Source organism: Sinocyclocheilus rhinocerous, unplaced genomic scaffold, assembly GCF_001515625.1.
Source record: "Sinocyclocheilus rhinocerous isolate Xijiao unplaced genomic scaffold, SAMN03320098_v1.1 scaffold887, whole genome shotgun sequence".
Classification (NCBI taxonomy): Eukaryota; Metazoa; Chordata; class Actinopteri; order Cypriniformes; family Cyprinidae; genus Sinocyclocheilus; species Sinocyclocheilus rhinocerous.
The window spans coordinates 199,026-221,130 of NW_015634028.1; the positions used below are offsets into that span (position 1 = coordinate 199,026).

Here is a 22,105-nt window from a genome sequence, read left to right on the forward strand (position 1 = left end):
GTTTGTGTTTTGTTTTTTTGTTTGTTTTTGTTTTTGTTTTGTTTTTTTGTTTTTTTTACTCTATATATACTCTATATATTTTAACATAGAGGCTAATTTTATGCAACTGGCCCAAGGTATTCCAGAGACATTGACACTTGCACATATATGAATGGGTGAAATTGTAATGATAACTATATGGCAGCTTTAGTCCAGTCTTACAGTTAAAGAAATCATATTTTTGGAAAAGATATTCTAGTGCTCATTGTGAGAGTTTGACAGTGAAGTCCACTAAGCTGTATTTTAGTTTTTAGAAGTGTGCTCATGAGTGTGCATTTGTGTGCCCTCAATGCACAATTCTACCCTAGTAATTAGTCATCAGTAATTATCCAATATAATATTTTTTGACAAAGGCCATTGATGATGTACATCAGTACTCAACTTGCAATAAGCAATATGCAAATGAGCAGTGGCACAAGGATACCAGTGCATGAGTGCAGACAGAGATCTGTGACCAAACACCGCTGTATATCACAGAGAATTTACACAATACATTTGAATGATATGCATACATACACACTCTAAAAAATGCTGGGTTAAATACAACCCAGTGCTGGGTAAAATAGGGACAAACCCAGCAATTGGGTTGTTTTGACCTAGTGGTTGGGTTACTAACCAGAAGGTTGGGTTAAACATTTAACCCAACCGCTGGGTCAAAACAACCCAATTGCTGGGTTTGTCCCTATTTTACCCAGCACTGGGTTGTATTTAACCCAGCATTTTTTAGAGTGCAGTATATTATATTTTTAGTTTCCTAATTTAATTATCTAAAGATGTCATTCATTTTTCAAGATCTAAATGAATACCCAGAATGTGTAAGCGCACATATTTCGCCTACGAATAGTAACTTTGACAATAAATTCAAGCAACTTGATGACACAGTGTTCATAAATTGCATCCGCGTGGATGGGGTGAGACCGGGTGAGACTTTTTTTATTTTATTAACAAGATCAAAATACATGTATATGACAAACACTATACATGATATAGACCGGGTGAGACTCATCCCGTCCCATCTTTCAAAAGTGACGTAGGGCGCTGAGGGGACAGGAGAGAGAGAGGAGGGGGGACGGGTGTCTCTCTCTCTCTCTCTCTCTCTCATTGAGCGCAGTGCAGTGCAGATTACGGCTGCTGTCCTCTCAGTGCAGCGGGAACTACCGCAAACAAGGGCTATATTCATACAACCATATTAATTACAGGCAATGGGGCTCTTTGACGAGGGGCTCTCTCAGAACCTGTGCATTTTGTCATTGCTCATATGGACTTCTACAAGTGCATTTAACCTGGACACGCAAAACGTCCTTAGGAAGAACGGTCAACCGGGCAGCCTCTTTGGATTCTCTCTCGCCTTGCACCGGCAGCTCCAGCCGTATGATAAAAGAATGTGAGTAGAATCGGTTATTGAATAGCGTTGCGATTATTGACTGATCGGGAGTCTGAGCAGATGCGCGCTTTAGGCGCTCCAGATCCCCTTCATCTTCCGTTCATCCTGCACCTGTGCCCCGTTCATTTTTAAACAGTAGTGTTACTTCTATCTCCCCTATAAGAACATGAAACGATACGTTTAATAGTCTAACAGTTCGTAAAGAATTACACTTTTTTTTTTTGAATGGTGAAATGTTGGTGATCGTATGGTGATCAGCCCATCAATCGTCCAGCACTCATCGGTATTGAGCTGCGGCATGTGGGGGAAGGCATGCCGCTTGAAGAGGCTTCTGCTTACTTACAGACAACTTAACAATACCCGACGTGATGCGACAAGTCTCCAGTGGACAATGGCTTTTCACACTGAAAGAATTCAAAGAGCAATATCGCAAAGTCCGATCTTAAAAGTATTTGTTCTTCGGTGGTTATATTCAGCATTTTAGATTCAGCAAAGGATCCATATTACAAAGATTTTTTTTTTTTGGCTGAATTTGGCTCTTGAGTTAATTATATGGTTATTTGGAGATTTAAAAAGTTGTATAAAAAAAAAAAAGTTACAAATTTTGAAATTTGTAGTTGGTGCTGTTTTGTGTAAACCACAGTTATGCCATTTAAGAACCATTCTGGGTTCCTCAAAGAACTTTTCAGAGAGCAGTTCTTAAAATAATCTTAGTATGAAGACATTTTAATAATCTGAACAACCTTTTTCCACTAAACAACCTTCCACCTTTTTCCAAAAAAAAAAAAATGTGTGAAATGGAAAGGTTCCATGGATGGTAAAAGTTCTTGATGAAACCATTGATGCCTTTATTTTTAAGAGTGTATGTGCCAGAATTATTTTCTAATATTGATTTATTATGCATACAACTTGTCTTTTAACTTCATTCATTCAGCTTTATTCATGTCCCCCAAGGGGCAAATAGTTTTGCAGCAAGACATACAAGCAAACATAAAAATCACAAAAATAATACGAAAACACAAGCCTGATAATACAATTTTATTTGTTTTTTAATAGTCAGGTTGGTCATTTGGTTTTCAGATCAGTTCTTTTAACCTTTCTCTCAGATCTGTTCTCCGCCTGGTTCAATTAAGGGTGAGATGCTATGGTCTAAGGCTGTAAAACATCTGTCACGATGGGGCACTAACAGAATAACTTAGGGATCCTTTTTGAACAAGTTTGAAATGTAAAGACAAGTCACTCAGTTTGTAACTATTTTACGTTTTGGCAACTTGGTGGCTATTTTGTATGAATTTGTACGTTCTGCTTACACTGATGGTTTAAGGATTGGACTTTCATCCTTTTTACTAAAAATCACACATTTCTCTACAAATTGGCCACCTTGTAAAATAGCTATTTAAATAGTCCAGATGGTAATACGATCTAGAGTTAAGATGGAAGAAATGAAGTGTTGCTTTGCAGAGACCATTTCTCTGCACGGCCTGAAATGATTTGAGATTTGCAATTAACGAAAAGGCTGAATGATTTACTTAGAGTGTGAGGGGGGTCTGTGCGTGTCTGTTTGTTCATTTGTGAGGGTGTTTAAACAGTTGTGTGAAATGAACAAGTGTGAGTTTTCTTGCGTGTGTGGTGAAAGACACCTGTTTATAGCATCTATGGTGCCATGAAAGTGTGTAGCACCTGTGACCAGGCTTGTCTGTCTGTCTTGTTGCCTGCCTGTTGATGTGTATGTCTAGGCCTTTTCATATTTATTTCCAGTCTCATGTGGATTTTGTTGATTCTGGCGGGCTTAGTGGATTGTGTGAATAATGTATGCAAATCAGTATATGCTGGTGCTCAATCTTTGGGTGTTTGCCAAGCTGCTGCTAGCAGCACAATGGTTCACACAGGTCATTTCCAGGGTGAAAGCGGTATCAGATACACTTCATACATAGTTCTTCTCAAACCACTAAACATTAATACCCATGTGAGACTGTAAGAAGTAGGTAGCCAGCTCAGCTGTAGCAATATGTGTGCATTTCTGTTTCTTATGTCTCTTTTTAAATGTTTCACCAAAACCATTGTAGTTGAATACATTGTGGGTTACATTTGACATGAGCCGAGAGTTTCCATACGTCTTTCGGCTATTGCATTTAGTGTATAATCAACACATTGGCTGCTTGGAATTCTTCAGCAGTTTGCAGGTATTTTGTCTGTTTACCCCGAAAGAGGATGAGTTCTGTGGGGTTAAGGTTAGGCACACAGAGGAGTCTACCAAAGAATATGCTTCAGACAGTCTCATTGCTTCGCTTATGACAATCCCAGTATTATTACGAGAACATTTTTTCCATTTTTATACTGAACACTGACATGTACAGCATTCTCACAAGTGTGTGAACAGACCGCAGTGGGCTCTGGGTGTTGAAAACCCATTTGTGCCGCATGACTGCATGTCCCTTAGTCAGTGCTGAAGCAGTTTTCACATAGATCTGCGTTAACAGTTACACTTCTTTAATAATAAGATGATTTTGGACAGAATGTGAGTTAGAAATATCCGGCTTTGCATAGTTGCTGTCCTGAGTGTGTTCCTGATTGTGTGAGTCAAAGCAGACTACAAGGAAACTTATTTAAGTACTTGTTTAATCTTTGGAAGTCCTAGCAGATGCCATACAAATAGATTTCCCTTACCAAAAAGTAGTATACTTCAAGTTTATTTTATTAAGTATACTTAAGTAAAGTTGAAGTATATTTTTAAGTATACTTTATGTAGTAAGTATACAAATATCAGTGTACTAGTAGTATACTTGTAAGTGTACTATTTCAATACTCCTTGGGACTAAATTGGCCACACATAAGTCTTCCTTCCTGTCTTTCTTATAACTTCCTGAGGTGTGAAAACAACCACTGCTCATCTACTGTTATAATCTATTAGAAGGAAGCCACACATTCCCAAAAACAAAACAAACGAACAAAAAAGAAACATGTCTCTGATACTGTGAGTATCCAGAGCGGTGGATGAACAGGTTGGCATTTGTTTACACTGGAACAGGACAAATCAGGGAAAAAGTACACCAGGCCATCTGTGCTCATGTAACTTGAGAGATAGATCGCCAGGGGCCCCTTTTCTTTTCTTTTTGTGTGAATGTGTTGGTCTCCTCGGGTGTGTGAAGATTTTTAGCCCTAGAGATTCTAGTGATTTTTTATTTTTGTAACAGTGCACAACTGTTTCATGGTTTACACTGCTCTACGGATTGATAAAAAAGCTTTTGCTTTTTAATTGTGGTTGCACCAAAATGAACATTTTGGGCTGAAACCCAAGCTGAAACTGAAGGCGATGACCTTAAAATAGCTGAGTTTTGCATAATACAAGCACATCTGTAGCTTAGTCTCCCACTGTAAGACAAATGCATGTATGCAGTCTGTTCAAGAATGGGAACATGTACTGTACATATACAATTAGGAAAATCAAATGTAGACTGAACTTGTAAACACGTTTCAGTTTTGACTTATAATACACTTCAATGAGAAGTGATTACTCTACTTCAGAAGTGACTACACATCATAGCAGCTGCATGTGTCTCATCAACAACAACAACCATGTGCAAAATAAGTGTGAAAGATCAGGCAAGATACTACAGCCATTATATTGCATTAAGTTAATGGCAAAATGGATGATTGGATTTGGAAATGTAAACTGAGGTTTTCTGTGATTGTTTGTATAGGGCTGTGCAATGTAAGAACACTTACACTGAAACACTCACTGTAAAAAATTACCGTGAATTTAACGGTAAAAGACTGTAAAAATGCTACAGTAAAAACCTGTTAAATGGTTAACGGTAAATTCTCCTACTATATACGGTGAAAAACTGTATTGGACATTATATGTATTGGACATTAATTTTACAGTAGTATACCATTTTTGGAAGTGAAAAAGACGATGTGAATAACCGTAAATTGACATTCCCAGAATTCCCTGCGTTACATTTCAAATTTGATGTTTTTTTGTTGAAATAACTATGTTTCTTAGTAGTTTTTTCTTATCAGTTTTGTATATTAGGGTTGTGTGTTACACCTAATGTTGTTAAATGAATGTTTATTGCATTATTTCAGTTTCATGTGTGTTACCATGATGGTGTTTAGTGTTTGTGTGAATGACACTGTGCACCTTCTATATATGTTATTATTTAAAAGCTGCTTGTGATGGGCTTTGGTTCATCATGTGACTTTCTCATCACCACCTGCATTTGGTGGTTATCAGTGTATTACGAAGGTACAAAACAGATTTCAGTACTTCAATAAGGTTGGTATATTAACATTATATCAGTGAATGAAATTACGGTATTTAACTGTACATTTAAGTTAAAACCGTAAAACCTAAAACGTTGCTACCATATTTTTTATGGTAAAATTTCGGCAACCACAGCTGCCGGTTCTTTACCGTAAATTTTACGGATTTTTTTTTACAGTGTATATATATTTAAGCGCATATATATTTAATTAAATCAAAGCCTTTGCAATGTTGTAATCACACTAAGCCATATCATGATTTCTTTCTTTTTTTTCAATTTATTGCGCAGCCCTAACTCAACTAGTAAGTTGTTGCCTAGCCAATTAATTGAGTATAGTGACCCATCCCTACCTTAAACAATTACATCAAACCCCAAACATGAACACAAACACCCCAACAAAACCCAACATAATACAACACACACACGTAACATCTCACAAGACAATCCAATTTAACCAGACACACCCATCACAACCCAGCGCAAAACCCAACACAAGAAGCCTGGCACAATCAAGCTTTGTCAGTGTAGCTCATCTCAGACAACTGCAGCGATTGCACTGCTGGATCATTTTGAACAAAGACAAATTTCAAAGACAAACTCTCTATGAGCAGTGTTTGGGACACACAGCAGCTGCTGCAGCTTTGGCACGGATGCTTTTGGACTGTGTAACAGAATTAGTGAAAGGTTATGGCTGTGGTATATTTTCTAATGGAAAGATGGAAAGGTCTGCATGACTAAAGTGATGAGCAGAGACAGCCGAGTGTGGTCATTTCTCCCCTTCAGTGATGAAGCAGCAATCTGAAACAGGTATTAGCTGACTCATCAGACAAGGGTGCGCGGGATGAATATATTTACAGTGAGACTGTAGAAATATGACAGCTGTTTTATAAATTGATATTTTTTTTTCAATCAGTTGAATCATTTTTTACACTGATGCCAAAACTGACTCATATCTTATGTATAATCTTTTGTATTTGCATCCATGAAGTCAAAAAACAAAAAAAGATCCTTTCATGTTTGAAGTATTTAAAGAAAGAAATTACTATCTTGGATTGAATGTCCAGCAAAGGTAACTACCATTACTGTGATATATAATTGTTCATACTGCGGTTGCTATAAAAGACTTTGGTCAAACTCTCCATCCTTACACTGGAGTGTTAATTGTAAATCGCTAAGCAGTTTTAGTAGCAAAAAAGTTTTTCCTGCAGAGATGAAGCAACTGTACAGTATGTAAGTGACAGATTGCAGCCAGCTGTGGGTATAAAGAGTAAAAACACACACTGGCCACTGTCAGTTTACTCTTGTTAATTATAAGTGCTGCGGTTTGTCTATCTATGTGAACTCAAAAACAAACACAGAAGTTAGGTCAAATGATAAAATAAAATGAAATAAAAAAATAAAATAAAATAAAATAAAATAAGATAAGATAAGATAAGATAAAAAATAAAATAATAAAAAATTATATAATAAAATAAAATTATAAAAAATAATATAATAAAATAAAATAATAAATAATAATAAAGGAAAATAAAATAAAGGAAAAAGAAGAATGCTTATATTTTGTACATTACATTATTGCCTAGCTTAACAACTGCCTGAATTTAAAATGTAATTTGAATTGGAATTAGTATTTATGTTTTCTATACAAAATAAACCTGTTTAAATGATTGAGTAGATAATCATAGATATGCACTCTGCACATAGCTTTTGAGAAGTCATTGTTTGTAAGGGAATTTTGCTCAGTCAGACTATAAACCTGGTGACCCTGATTAAACAAACCCTCTTACTGTCAACAATGACATGCTTAGACTAATCAAACTCAAATTTTTCTCAGAACAATGAATTGCCTTTCAAGCCCGAAAATAAGACAGGGCAACATTCTGTGGCTTTTTAAGTTAAATGCTGTTTTCCCATCATTTCTCTAATGAGCTCTTTTGTCCTTTCTTATGTTGGTTGGAAACGGCGAGTGTCAGGTTGACTGGCCACATTCTCCACAACTTTAATGATTTGTCTCAGTCATTAGTCGCTCGGTCCAATAATCACCCAAGGCCAGTCTCCTCAACCCTTTCTGTGATTCTGAAGACTAAGAGGCAAATACCCAATGACAATAGCAAAACAATAAGATGCTGTTTTCATGAACTCCCTCAGTCAGCATAAACACAACAAAGGAACAATCCCCAGAACTATTTACCATGGTAACCATAGTTTCCTTTAAAGTTCCAGACTAATTACAGTTATTTATTGTTTTGTTTTTTACTCCTGTGAAACCATAATTGACTAGCACACTTTTGGAAGTTAAAATAACAAATGGGACAACCTGCATGGACTTCATGGATGAACATGAGTGAATGCCAAAAGAGTGAACTCCACATTAAGTGTGCCACTTGTGCCATTTTGTTTTCAGTCATTTCATGATGCATGATGGTAGGTAAAAGCACAGAAAAAAAAATAATTGTAGTAAATGTTGTATGATGTTAAGTCTTTTCCTAAAGTCTCATGGGTGGCTGTGGGCATTCATAATAGAAATATATGGCAATGCCTATTATCCTGTGATTAATGAAACATTTCATTCGTCTGTATGGTCGAGTGTCCCAGTATAGTAAGCCACTGGTGGTCTCCTGTGTTCCCACAGCCAGCCTACATGCTGATCTGAACAGACTCACCATGGAAAGTAGATTAAGGGGCACTGGGTGCACAGATGAAACCTCTCAACACCATAATGGCTGGCCTGTTTCCCGTGTAGAGAGCATAGTGTTGAGCACTAAAACTCCAGCTCTGGCATGCCATTCCTAGTGTTGTCCATCAGATATGTGTTGAATTTCCCAACCATGATTGAGGGGTGCTGTGGTCCTGGAGCTTTCCAAATCTTACAGTCCACCTGCCCCATCTTCGTGGGAATGGACTCCAACTATTTGCTGTAATGTATTATCATAGTAAGAGTTGCAAGTAAGCTCTACAAGGGCCTACTAGAAAGCTAATAAAATAATTTGTCTGTTCAATATTTTATGTCCCTTTACTCAAAATAGTCTCCTTGGAAAGATGTGCCTCTACCTAATTTTTTTTTGCAAAACTCCAAAAACATACCCCCATTAAGCTGTTGCTATCCTGGGTAAAAGTGTTACACTGTACATACAGTTCACTGGGGTTTCCAGCCGAAATGACCATGTGTCAGTAAAATGGCAAAAACTTTTATTCCTTTTCACACAAATTATGATTTCATTGATTAATAAAGACTAATTTCTAGCACGGTTTCTTGCACAGTACTGTGTTATGACCTCAAAACACTTTTTAGTGCAAGGTTCGTAAACTAATGCATTTTGTGATCAAATAACCAGCTCAATATATATGGCTTTTCTGATGTAGTAAACTTGCTCTGCAGCTCACCTGGTACAGCAGTGTACTTGCGATGAAGAGCACTCGTGTAAAAGTCCTGTGACACACAAGTAAGGGATAATCAACGGCTAGCCATGCATTAAAGGATTCTAAATGCACGATGTGGAGGCATATAACCGCCTGATGCCAAGCGGAGAGAGAGAGAGAGAGAGAGAGAGAGAGAGAAAAACAGTTGTTTGTACCTGCGTGAACCGCGTCTCTCTGTACAAACAATTACTTCAAAAACAGTGATTTTACCACCTAGTTGCTGGGGAATATAATGTAGCGATCTAGTATCTAGGCCATTTTATTAATGAAAATCATGGGGAAGCGTTGACAACAAGTTTGTGTGTGTGTGCAGAACAATCAGCGATCTCTGACCTCTCTCTCTCTCTCTCTCTCTCTCTGTGTGTGTGTGTGTGTGTGTGTGTGCATCAATTAAAGCAGCGCATTAATATAGAACGGTGATTTAACTGACTTGGAATTACCTGTGTATTAAACGGTTTTACTGCATACCTGCCAGCCAATGAGAATCCAGTATTCAAACATGGAATAAGTCAAGATAAAAGAGCTCATAGATTTGTGGAAGAAAGCTAAAATGGCATGGTTGCTTTGAATGTTTGTTTATTTTACATTTACTCAACACTATCAGTCAGGTTTAGGGTAGGTGGTATGTTATTTGCAAGAGAGCATTAGCATCACTCAGTGGACATTTAATTTCCGAACTACCACCAATAGGAACAGCAACCACTGTAATAAAATGCTGTTCACTGGAGATTTCATTTTGAATGTGTCACAAAACATACAACTGTCAGCGAATCACCACAATCACCAGCCACAACTTACACCAGATCACGCTCACCTGAGTTCTGAATAACTTTCTAATTTGTGTTGGGTTTTAATGGTGTTTGTCCAATGGGTGACGTACTTGTCTTTCTCTGTGTTGATGATTTGTGTGGGCCGAATGGTTGAAAGTGAGTGTGAGTCCTGAGGCTGGCTGATCTCTGTCGGCGTGAGCTCAGTCAGTCTCAGCACCACTCTCACGCCAGCACCAACTCCTCAAACTGCCTCTGTCAGTCCCATGTCCATGCCTCCTTAATATGCGGGTGATGCAGCTGGGTGTGGCGGCTTTCTCCTTCAAGCAGCGCTATTTATTGAAATGCAGCCACAGAAATTCTCGACCGAGCGCACTAAGGTAGCCTTTTTGATTTCTCTCCTTTCTAGCAGAGCATTAATGTGGGCGAAAGCAATATGGAACGCCAATAGCCTCATACTGTAATTAATTCCTATGAAGCGTTTACTAACCATTTCAAGGAAGTGTTTGGCTACGCTACAGGCGTGCTCTCAGTGTCAGACCAACTACTGCGGCTGCGCCAGGGCTGGAAAGATGGAGCGAGGCAGCCCTTCTCAGTGCTTATCGACAGGGATTGGATCCCCGAATCCACGCTCAGATGGCAATTTATGATGACAATGTTGGATTGGAGAACTTCATGTTACGGGCCAATCGCATCGCCCAGCGCTTGTCAGCCTGCCACACTCCTGAAGCCGCCCACCAGTCTGCAGCACCCGCCGTCAGTTCCCCAGTACCAGAACCTATGCAGGTGGACTCCACACGGCTCACTCCCACTGAACATGCTCGCCGCATTTTAATGTAATTTAAAAATTTAAAAATTTAAAATGTAATTAAAAAGGCTGGACTTTGCCTTTAGGGCATGGGCGGGTTAAATTCAGAGCTCCACCGCTGAGGCTCAAGATCGGCAACCTGCATGAGGAGGAAATCACCTTTCTGGTACTGGAGGGACCCACGGTGGATATCATCCTGGGACGCCCCTGGCTCATTCTCCATTCTCTAGAAATCAGATGGGACTCGTGTGAGGTAACTCGCTGGAGCGAGTTTTGCCATCAGCACTGCATCTTGGCCCGTCCTAAGCCTTCCCAAACTCCTCGCACAGCTCAGATAGCTTCCACTCACATCAAAAGTCCCGAGCTGTTGGAAACACCCACCATCCCATCTGATTATGTGGCGTTCCAGAATGTTTTCAGTAAGCACGTTGCCACTCACCTACCACCTCATCGGCCATTATCGACTTGCGCTATCGACTTGCTGCCTGGAGCTAAACTCCCCAAGGCTCGAGTGTATTCCCTGTCCATCCCGGAGCGCAAGGCTATGGAGGAATACATCCAGGAGGCTCTTTCCCAGGGTTTTATTCGTCCTTCCACAGCCGCTTCCAGTTTCTTCTTCGTGGACAGAAAGGACGGGGGCTTGAGGCCATGTATTGATTACCGTGGGCTAAACTCCCAGACTGTGAAGCATCCTTATCCACTTCCCCTGGTCCCAGCAGCTCTCGAGGAACTCCGTGGGGCACGCATCTTCTCCAAGCTGGACCTGCGAAGTGCCTACAAACTTGTTCGAATCCAGGAAGACAATGAATGGAAGATGGCCTTCATTACCCCATCTGGCCACTACGAATACCTCGTTATGGCCTTTCCAATGCTCCGTCCGTCTTCCAGGGATTCATGTTCCGGGAGTTCCTCAATGAATTTGTAATCGTCTACATCGATGATATACTCATCTGCTCCTGGAACCTGGCCGACCATCGCCGACACGTGAAGCAGGTCCTCCGGAAGCTTCGCCAACACCACCTCTACCTGAAGCTGGAGAAGTGCGAGTTCCACCGCCCCACAGTGTAGATCCTCGGGTACGTCATTGGCCAAGAAGGAATTCAGATGGACCAGGGGAATGTAAAGGCCATTAAGGAGTGGACCCGTCCCCAGTCAGTGAAGGAGCTCCAGAGCTTCCTAAGATTCGTGAACTTCTATCGTCGCTTCATTAAGGATTTTAGTCTGCACTCAGCCCCATTAACCTCTTTGCTCCGAGGTGAGCACAAGTCCCTGTCCTGGAATTCCAGAGCACAAGAAGCCTTCGAACAGCTCAAGACCGCCTTCAGCACGGCCCCTATCCTTCGTCATCCCGATCCTCAGGTCCCGTTTGTGGTGGAGGTGGACGCATCCTCCACCGGAGTTGGGCCGTGTTGTCACAACTGTATGGTGAGCCTCCACGCCTCCAGCCTTGTGCATACTACTCCAAGAAACTGACCCTAGCGGAGCAAAACTATGATACTGGTAACAGAGAGCTACTCGCTATCAAGCTGGCCCTGGAAGAGTGGCGGCACTGGCTGGAGGGAGCTAATAATCCCTTTACCTTTGTTACTGACCACAAGAACCTTCAATATCTCCGAGATGCAAAAAGACTCAATCCTCACCAAGCCCGCTGGGCGCTGTTCTTCAGTAGGTTTCACTTCACCATCACTTACCAGCCTGGCAATCGCAACTGTAAGGCGGACGCATTGTCACGTATGCATTCACCAGATTCACCCTCAGAACCTGAGCCAATTCTCCCTCCAGCCCTGATTGTAAGCCCCATTGTGTGGAACATCGACAAGGACATCCAAGCCGCCACTCTCATCGAACCGGCTCCGCTGGGAGGCCCAAAAGGGAAGAAGTATGTTCCCACATCTCTATGACTACCCCTTCTGGGCTCAGTTCACAATGTACCAGGCTCTGGACATCCAGGCAGCCAATGGACCCTCTCGTTCCTCCAAGCTCGGTACTGGTGGCCCAGTATGTCCCGTGATGTCATCAGATATGTCCGAGGGTGCTCAGTCTGTGCCATGTCTAAATCTCCTCGTCACCTCCCCGTAGGCAAGCTCATGCCACTACCCATACCTCAGCGGCCGTGGTCTCACATGGGAATTGACTTCGTAACTGACTTACCCAACTCTGAAGGCAACACTTGCATCCTAGTGGCAGTAGATCACTTTTCGAAAGCCTGCAGACTGATTACCCTCGAGGGATTACCCACGGCGCTAGAAACTGCCGAATCTCTATTCACACATGTCTTCAGGAATTACGGAGTCCCAGAGGATATCGTCTCGGACCGGGGGCCGCAATTAATTTCCCACGTTTGGAAAGCGTTCTTTCGACTGCTAGGGGTCACAGTGAGCTTGTCCTCCAGTTATTATCCCCAGACTTACGGCCAGACTGAGCGCAAGATCCAGGAACTCGGGCGTTATGTATGCACAAAACTCCCTCCGACGAAACTCCACCGGACTCACGCCTTTCCAGTGCATACTGGTTTCGAGCGAGCGAGAGAGTGTGGTACTCAGCTCATGTTCACCTTCAACGTGCAGTGCGGAGGCACAAAACCTTTGCTGATGCCCGGCGTTCCTCGACTCCCACTTACCAGCCTGGAGAGAAGGTATGGCTGTAAACTCGGGATCTGCCGTGCAAGAAGCTGAGTCCCCGTTACATCGGTCCATTCCCGATACAGAGGCAGATTAATGAGGTCACCTACCAGCTCCAACTTCCACCCAGGTACAGAATTCACCCTACTTTTCACGTGTCCCTCCTTAAACCCTTCTCTCCTTCTGCACAAGAACCCACGGTACCAGATGAACCTCCTCCTCCAGAGATCCTAAAACAGCCATCCATCTATCAGGTCATGGATATTCTGGATTCGCGGTGGCGGAGCGGCCGGCTGGAGTACCTGGTAGATTGGGAAGGGTATGGACCAGAGGAAAGATCCTGGGTGGTCCGGGACGACGTTCTTGACCCCATACTGCTAGAAGAGTTCCATCGGACCCATCCGAATTGTCCCGCACCCAGAGGCCGTGGTCGTCGCCGCTTGAGGGCGTCAGGAGCCACCCCTGGAGGAGGGGGTAATGTCAGCGAATCACCACAATGGCCAGCCACAACTTATACCAGATAACGCTCACCTGAGTTCTGATTCCCCGCACCTGTCGTCTGCAATCATGTCACCATTCAACAGCACGCTTCTTCCAGTCACTCACCGTCCGGTCTACCGTTCACTACACTGAACTTAACCAGACTCTATGAATGTCTACGTGGTTCTTCGTGTGTGCTCCTGCTTGCCCTGTGTTACCCCTTGGATTTGTGTTATTAAAGACCAGTGTTTGAGTTACTCCTACGTCTCCGCGTTCCTTGCTCCTCACAGTAGTGCATCGTGACAACAACATAGTATAATTTTGCTGAAATTTCACCACAGGTACTTTTTTTCAGTGAGCCTGGGTTGTGTTCATTTATTATTTAGGTAATTTCTCAGAGAATGATTCTGACTGATCAATAGCATCAATATTTTTGGTATAATGAACCGCTGAACTGATTATTTGTCTGAAGCAGTGTTTTTGTGCATAGCTGTGATAGTTTCATGGACATTCATGAGGACGTTTTTCAGTTATTTTTCTCTAATATAGTGAAGTCAGATACACACACACACACACACACACACATGCTCACTCACATACAGAACCCTGCCTGGAAAAAAAAAATTGATGCCAACATTTTTTTTATTTTATTTCTTCATTAGTCTTACAGTATGTTCCCTGTGTTGACTGTAAGTCTGACAGAACCAAGTTTTTCATTTTTTTATTTACTGAAGTGCCCAGAACAGTTGATTCATAAGTGTTGTCAAATAAGACGAATGTTCTGGAAACGTTTCATCAGAATAACAGTTGCTGAGCCAGTTGTTCTGAACCGCTGTGTGTGAAGCTAAGCAAACTGCCGCTGTGTGCCTTAATGTCATGCTGACTCACTGTAAATCTGTCTAGTAAATAATTAAAAAAGACTATTCATTGAAAAAATCAAACCACTATAGTTGTGGTAGTAGGCAGTGAAATAATTGTCCTTCTCTCAGGAAAGGTGGGTCTGGAATGAATTGTGGAAAAAGGGATTGGTTACCCATTAGATGACTATATGGTCATAATAAGTCTGAGGTTTATTTATGTAGTGTGATACATTGCAGATATTTGGGTGAGTCAGTTATTGATTTCATATGTATTCAGTTTTTTTTTTCTCTCTTCAGACTTTACAAGCACTATTTATGCTTTGATAAACAGTCATTAAAAGTGCAACATCACTTGCATGACTCATGAGATCTCAGAAACACTTCATTTATCAGCATCTCATATACATTTTTTTTCAACGTTGATTCAGAAAAGACACATTATTTGGGTTTCTCCCCAAATCTACTCCTATGTGTGTCTTTTGTTCTGGTGTGATGGCAGCAGTGTGTGTATGTCAATAATTGATTTGGTGCAACTGGCTGATGGGTGTTGGAAACAGGAAGACACCCGCTGATGAAATAATCTGTCAGATCCTCTTCATCAGAAAGCCCCAGTCTCATTTATGAAAGACTGATGATTATGTCATAATTCATGTAAAAGGTTTTTCCTGTGTTTAGTCTTGCTACCAATCTATGGCTCTGTTCCAAAATCGTCTATGGTAGCAAATAGTGCTCCTCGTGTGAACCTCGAGAAACTGGTTACACTTTATTTTACAGTATGTGAACTTACATGTACTTACCTAAGGAAGTACTGGGTAATATAAGGTTCCTACATAGGTTAAGGTTAGGTTTAGGGGTAGGTTCAGCATTAGTACCTAGTTATCAGTTATTGTAATCACTATAATAAATACATAGTATGTACATGTGGAACAGGACTGTAAAATAAAGCGCGGTTACACTTTATTTTAAGGTGTCCTTGTTACAGTGTAATTATACAAGTACTGAGTAATATTAATTAACTACATGTACTTACTATATGGTTAGGGTTTGGCTTAGGGTTACTTGCATGTAATTATGCATAATTAATTGTTATTATAATAGTAAGTACATGTAGCATGTGTAACAAACACACCTTAAAATAAAGCGTTACCTAAAGCGCTAATGAGAAACTCAACTAAAGGAGGTGGTCATACAGTTTTTGTTGCATTTACTTAAATTCATACGTATGCAAATGCTGGAGACGGGAAGCACAAGCTCATGTGAATTTTACTGCGTTCCAAAGTTAAAGTTTATTGAACTCTGAGTCTGACCTGCAAAATCATATCACATGAAGACGTCTGACCAACAGAGGTTTGACGCCATACGACTTCTTAGCTGAATTAAAAGAATGCAAACTTTAAATCTGCAGAATTGCAGCTTTGCATTAAGGCCGTTGCAGTATCCATAGAAATGTTGTGTACTCAGAGTCTAGTGTGACCGTGGCTTAATGCTCACAGATGATTCCAGTTAAGGCTGTTACAACATCAGATTTTCACTACATAATTATCATGGCCAATAGAATTCATGATAATGATATTATAGAATTTTGATAATAATAATAATTCATAATAAACAGTCAAATTCATATTGATTTTTTTTTTTGCCAATGAATCACACTCAAAAAAACAAACTATAACTATATCTGTACAAAAATAAATCTCTGTTGACTGGCACTTCCTGCACACTGCAGTCTAACACCCTTTCTTTTTTATAGAAACGGGAAAAAAAACGAACACACTGGTGAACAAACTTTTTTTCCGGTGCGGTTAGAGTGCCAGGTTTTCATCTATTGTCTCCTCTAAGATTATATTGCACAGCAGTAGTAGCTACACACTGCTTTTCCCACTTTTTTCTGTTTTATGAAGATTGGTAACTAGCGTTTAGGCGCAATACTGCCATCTACTATGCTGGAGGCTCAACCAGATAATAACTGGCACTGGATTATTTATGATTTTAGAATATGGGTAGTATCAACATGATATCAGTAAAAATGCTGGCTTAAATATAACCCAGTGCTGGCTTAAAAAGGGACAAACCCAGCTATTGGGTTGTTTTGAACCCAACCGCTGGGTCAAAACAACCCAATAGCTGGGTTTGTCCCTTTTTAACCCAGCATTTTTTAGAGTGTGTATATACTGTAAATATATACAGTTATCCCCTTATGAAAATTAACCATGGTTTTGCTACACTAATCATATTTTAAACATGCACTCTAAAAAATGCTGGGTTAAATATAACCCAGCGCTGGGTTAAAAAGGGACAAACCCAGCTATTGGGTTGTTTTGACCTAACCGCTGGGTCAAAACAACCCAATAGCTGGGTTTGTCCCTTTTTAACCCAGCGCTGGGTTATATTTAAAGCATTTTTTAGAGTGTGGTATTTGTAGCTAAACTGTGGTTATACAAATGGTGATCAATATGCCAAAAAAAAAACATGGTTGCTACACTTTTTCTATAATAAAACCATGGTTAATTTTCATAAGGGATCATCAATACTGGTATGTTGTGACACCCCTAATTCAATGTATTTGCATATATATTTACATATATTCGCATGCCATTGCCGCAATATTCTAGTAAGTACAAAAAATACATAGCATAAATTTTAATGAACTTTAACATACATTTTTATGTGTGCTTTTGTGTTGTCATTATGTTTTACTGACCTTGTCATAGTGAATTCTGGGATTGCCTTTTTCCACACAGGATACATGCAGTGCTGGGTAAAATTTGGCAATTTTTTTTTAAGTTGCTGAAAAAAATAAAATGATTCACTTCTTTTATTTTCATTTATTTCTTTGCACAGATTGTTGATTGGCGCTCCCAGAGCCAGGGCTTTATCCAATCAGGGAGCAAACATCACAGGTGGGCTGTACAACTGTGACATCACCACCCATCCGGATGACTGCACTCGAGTGGACTTTGACAATGATGGTGCGCAGACAAACAAAAGTTATTTGTACCAGAGATGTAACAATATCATATGAGATGTAAAGTCAGGCATGTACAGTAGATGTCTACTGACTGCTCTTGTGTTGTTTTATTGGTTTCAATGCTCATTGAGTCAGCAGTACCAGGATTCTCTGATAGATCTTGAATTAATCATGACTTGGTTTCTGTTCATGGTGATTCTCACAGTTGATGCTCGTGTGGAGAATAAGGAGAACCAGTGGATGGGTGTAACTGTTCAGAGTCAAGGACCTGGAGGCAAGATTGTGGTACGTCAAGAGCATTGCTACCAATTACCTGACGTCCAGTTACAGTGTCATTACTTTTATTATTTATCACACAATATCTGACACCGTACAGTATCAGCACACAACTCTAGCTTCTTTCTTTCTGTCTCAGACATGTGCCCATCGCTACCAGCGTCTGTTGTTCCCCAATACACCCCAAGAGGCGCGTGACATCACGGGACGCTGCTACATGCTCAGTCAGGACCTCAGCATCGACAGCCAATCAGACGAGGATGGGGGGAACTGGAAATTCTGCGATGGTCGCACCAGGGGTCATGAAAGATTTGGGGCCTGTCAGCAGGGCTTGGCTGCCACCTTCACTAAAGACTACCATTATGTCATCTTTGGAGCACCAGGCGCGTACAACTGGAAAGGTAGAAAAGACATTTGATGCAAAAGATAAAATGCTGTATGCTATGCATGAACACACACACACACACACACAGATGCACTGGATAAGATTCTGTAAGGTATTGATCACATAAGTAATGTCACATGGCCAGATTTTGACTGTTGCCATGAAGTCTGGTTCATTCCGAAACACTAAAAAATAACAGCAAATGTGTGTCAACTTTATAATCACAATTTCTGTCCATCATAAAGTTAAAAGGTGCAGGTTATTTAACAGAAAACGTATAAAAAGAAGCAGAATCTGCGTCAGATGGACTGTGTGTGGTCTGGGTGTGTCATCTGAGGCTGAGACCAGAGCAGAAGTGACTCACAGGTCACTGTTTTGACCTTTGGCAAGGTCTTACCTCACAGACACCTCATACTGCTATAATTGATTTATTATGATGGACTGATCCATAAAAATAGCCAGTGTTTTTACTTACATGTTTTATATGATTGGGGGGTTATACGATTGGGGGGTCATATAAATCATATAAATATGATTTATATGACCCCCCCCCCCCCCCGGTGAGGAGGAGCACTGCAACAGCTCTCATTCATCGTTTTATTAATTCACACAATTGTGAAAAAAAATTACTTATTACAAAAATAATATACTTAAGTGCAAATTGGATGTAATATTTTCAGACACTTAATTGTGTGTTAATTGCAATTAAATTAAAATTCATCATAGTTTATTTATATTAAATTTAGAGTGTTTTTTCTTGACACACCTAAGCAGTTAATGTAATTTCATAATTACTTCTTTGAAATATGGTTAAATTATGTAATATTGCGGAATATTCTGACAAGCATGTATGGTAAACTAAAATATACTTTACTGTCATTTCCATTAAAACTTGTATGTCATGTATTAAAATAATTTAGTACACTAATAATAGATATTAATGTCTTTAAAATTATAATCAAGTACTTTACATGTGCTTTAGTATGTTAGTCAACACATCAAACCAAGTGTACTTCTTTAAAGCACAACAAAAGATTATTAAAAATAATGATTTAAAATTAACCACACTTCTTTTTCACATGGGTTTGCACAAATAAAATACACATTTCTAATAACCATTATTCAATCATTTGTTTTCCTGTATCACCAAAATCGTGTTGTTTAGCACTCACCCCATCACATCCATTCTATAGGTATAGTGCGTGTTGAACAGAAGAACAACACTCTGCTGGAAATGGGCTTGTTTGATGATGGTCCTTATGAGGTCGGGGATGAGAACCGGCTGGATCCAAATCTAGTGCCAGTACCAGCCAACAGTTACTTAGGTGAGTGTGAGAACCATGCACAGTACACCTGTGTTTGTGTGTGCTGTGGTCAGTAATTGCATTTTGAAGTTACACTGAATCTCGCATATGTACAGGATTCTCTCTAGATTCCGGCCACAGTATCACGAAGAAAGGCAAACTCATCATAGTGTCAGGAGCGCCGAGAGCCAATCACAGCGGCGCAGTGGTGTTTCTGCGGAAGGAAGGCGAAGTGTCCACCACGCTCACACCTGAACACGTTCTGGAAGGACCAGGACTTGCATCCTCCTTTGGATATGATGTTGCTGTGGTGGACCTGAATGGAGATGGGTAAGCGACACAAGATCTGTTAAAGGGGTCATATGATGCTGCTAAAAAGAACATTATTTTGTATATTTGGTGTAATGAAATGTGTTTATGTGGTTTAAGGTTCAAAAAACACATTATTTTCCACATACTGTACATTATTGTTTCTCCTCTATGCCATGTGCTGCACACATCTGAATATTTGGGTTGAAGTGTTCTGGAACAGTGTTGCAAATAAAGTAACTCCTGAAAATGAGTGAGTGGATTGTGAATGGGCAGCTGAACTGTGTTGATTGTCCCTCCAGCTGGCAGGACGTTGTGGTTGGTGCACCGCAGTTCTTCCAGAGAGATGAGGAAGTGGGTGGAGCCGTGTACGTTTACATCAATAAGGCTGGAAGGTGGAAGGACGTCACTCCTACTCGCCTGAATGGAACGAAAGACTCCATGTTCGGACTGGCTGTGGAGAACATTGGAGACATCAATCTGGATTCTTTTGAAGGTTAAATGCAGGAGCTGATTTTTTTAGCTTTGGATGCAAAATAATGAATTCTTTTGGTTTGTTCAGGTTATTTCATATTCTTCCCGCTTGTATCTCAGATATTGCAGTAGGTGCTCCTTACGCAGACTCAGGGTCTGGTAGCGTGTACATCTACCACGGATCTGCTGACGGCATCAATACCTCACCAGCTCAGGTTAGACTCTCTCCACTGTCTGTCTCTTTGTTTGCTCTTCTGTCTGCAGCTTTAATGGAACATATCAGTGAGAAATTACTTGGATCAAATATTGGTGGAACTGAAAGGAATAAATGGCACTAGGAGACTCATTTTCCAGTGTTATCCTCTTTAAAAGGTTTTCCATTTTCAGCATAAAACATTGGCGAAAAAATAGATACTTACTTAATTTTATACATTAGATATTTCATTGTATATCTAAAACTAATTTGGTTATGGTTCTACTTTGTTTTTGTCTGATATAACTCTGTTGTGAACTTTGTGAAGAGTTTTTATATATGGTGTCTATATATAAATATGTGTGTGTACATACAGTATGTATGTATATATATATATATATATATATGTGTGTGTGTGTGTGTGTATGTGTATACTGTATAGACAGTATATATATATATATATATATATATATATGTATGTATGTATGTATATATACAGTAAATACGGAAAGTATTCAGACCCCTATGGTTTTTATATATATTTTTTGTGGTAGACTTTGCCGTTAAACAACTAATACATCCTTACCTTTGTCCACAAACACTAAGACATCTGACCTGATCTTGCAGATACTGGAGGGTAAACAGCACAACATTAAGATGTTTGGCTATTCTCTGGCTGGAAACATGGACCTGGATCAGAACTCGTACCCTGATCTCGCCGTGGGCTCGCTCTCTGACACAGTTTTCATATACAGGTACTGATAGCTCACTTCTCATGTCAAAGTCATTACCTAAAGATGTTTTGAGATGCTATAGCGTTATATAACATCCCTCTCGTGTGCAGGTCCAAAACAGTTATTAGCATCAAGAAAGACATCAAGGTGACACCGAAGGAAATTGACTTGATGAAGAAAACATGTGGCAACAGCGTTTGGTGAGATCCTGACAAATCAAGAGCTCAGAAAGCAGCTCTCATAAATGTGCTAGACATTTGGAACTCTGTGCTGTGACAAATATTAATGTGTGTTTAATCTCGCATCCTTCATAGCTTGACAGTGGAAGCGTGTTTCTCATATAAAGCAAAGCCCTCCACCTACAACCCCAAACTCAGTAAGACTGTTTATGCTCTTATATTGACAAACAATCATTATCTATTATAATTTTGTATTATTTAGTCTAAAGGGCTGTTCACACCGAGGATGATAACAATAACTGTAAAACATTGACAGCCAATCAGAATCCACCCGATTGTAAAGAGCTTGATGGTTTTAAGCAGCAGACGACATAATGGCAGCATATGCTCATAATAAACAGAAGGCTACCATCCGTTAGTGTAAATGCTAATATAGTTATCATTATTGTTATCTTTATACTTAATGTTCTTAATGTGAAAAGTGCTTAAGATTTAGTCCAGATGTATTCTGTGTTATTTATGCTGACAGACAAGATGCTAGATGCTACACTCTAAAAAATGCTGGGTTAAATACAACCCAGTGCTGGGTAATGTATGTACAAACCCAGCAATTGGGTTGTTTTGACCCAGCGGTTG

At 40.1% G+C, this 22,105-nt stretch overlaps 1 protein-coding gene across 1 annotated transcript in view; it reads left to right on the forward strand.

The window, feature by feature from the left end:
- The first annotated feature begins 1,156 nt into the window (after positions 1–1,156).
- The window catches only part of itga6a (integrin, alpha 6a), a 29,481-nt gene continuing 8,532 nt past the window's right edge, over positions 1,157–22,105 (forward strand). The window contains 11 exon segments of the mRNA XM_016559090.1: positions 1,157–1,423; positions 17,489–17,616; positions 17,821–17,900; positions 18,031–18,292; positions 19,470–19,601; positions 19,697–19,910; positions 20,192–20,385; positions 20,484–20,578; positions 21,184–21,311; positions 21,401–21,490; positions 21,605–21,666. Of these exon segments, the coding sequence (XP_016414576.1) occupies positions 1,242–1,423; positions 17,489–17,616; positions 17,821–17,900; positions 18,031–18,292; positions 19,470–19,601; positions 19,697–19,910; positions 20,192–20,385; positions 20,484–20,578; positions 21,184–21,311; positions 21,401–21,490; positions 21,605–21,666 (1,567 nt within the window). The 5' untranslated portion in view covers positions 1,157–1,241.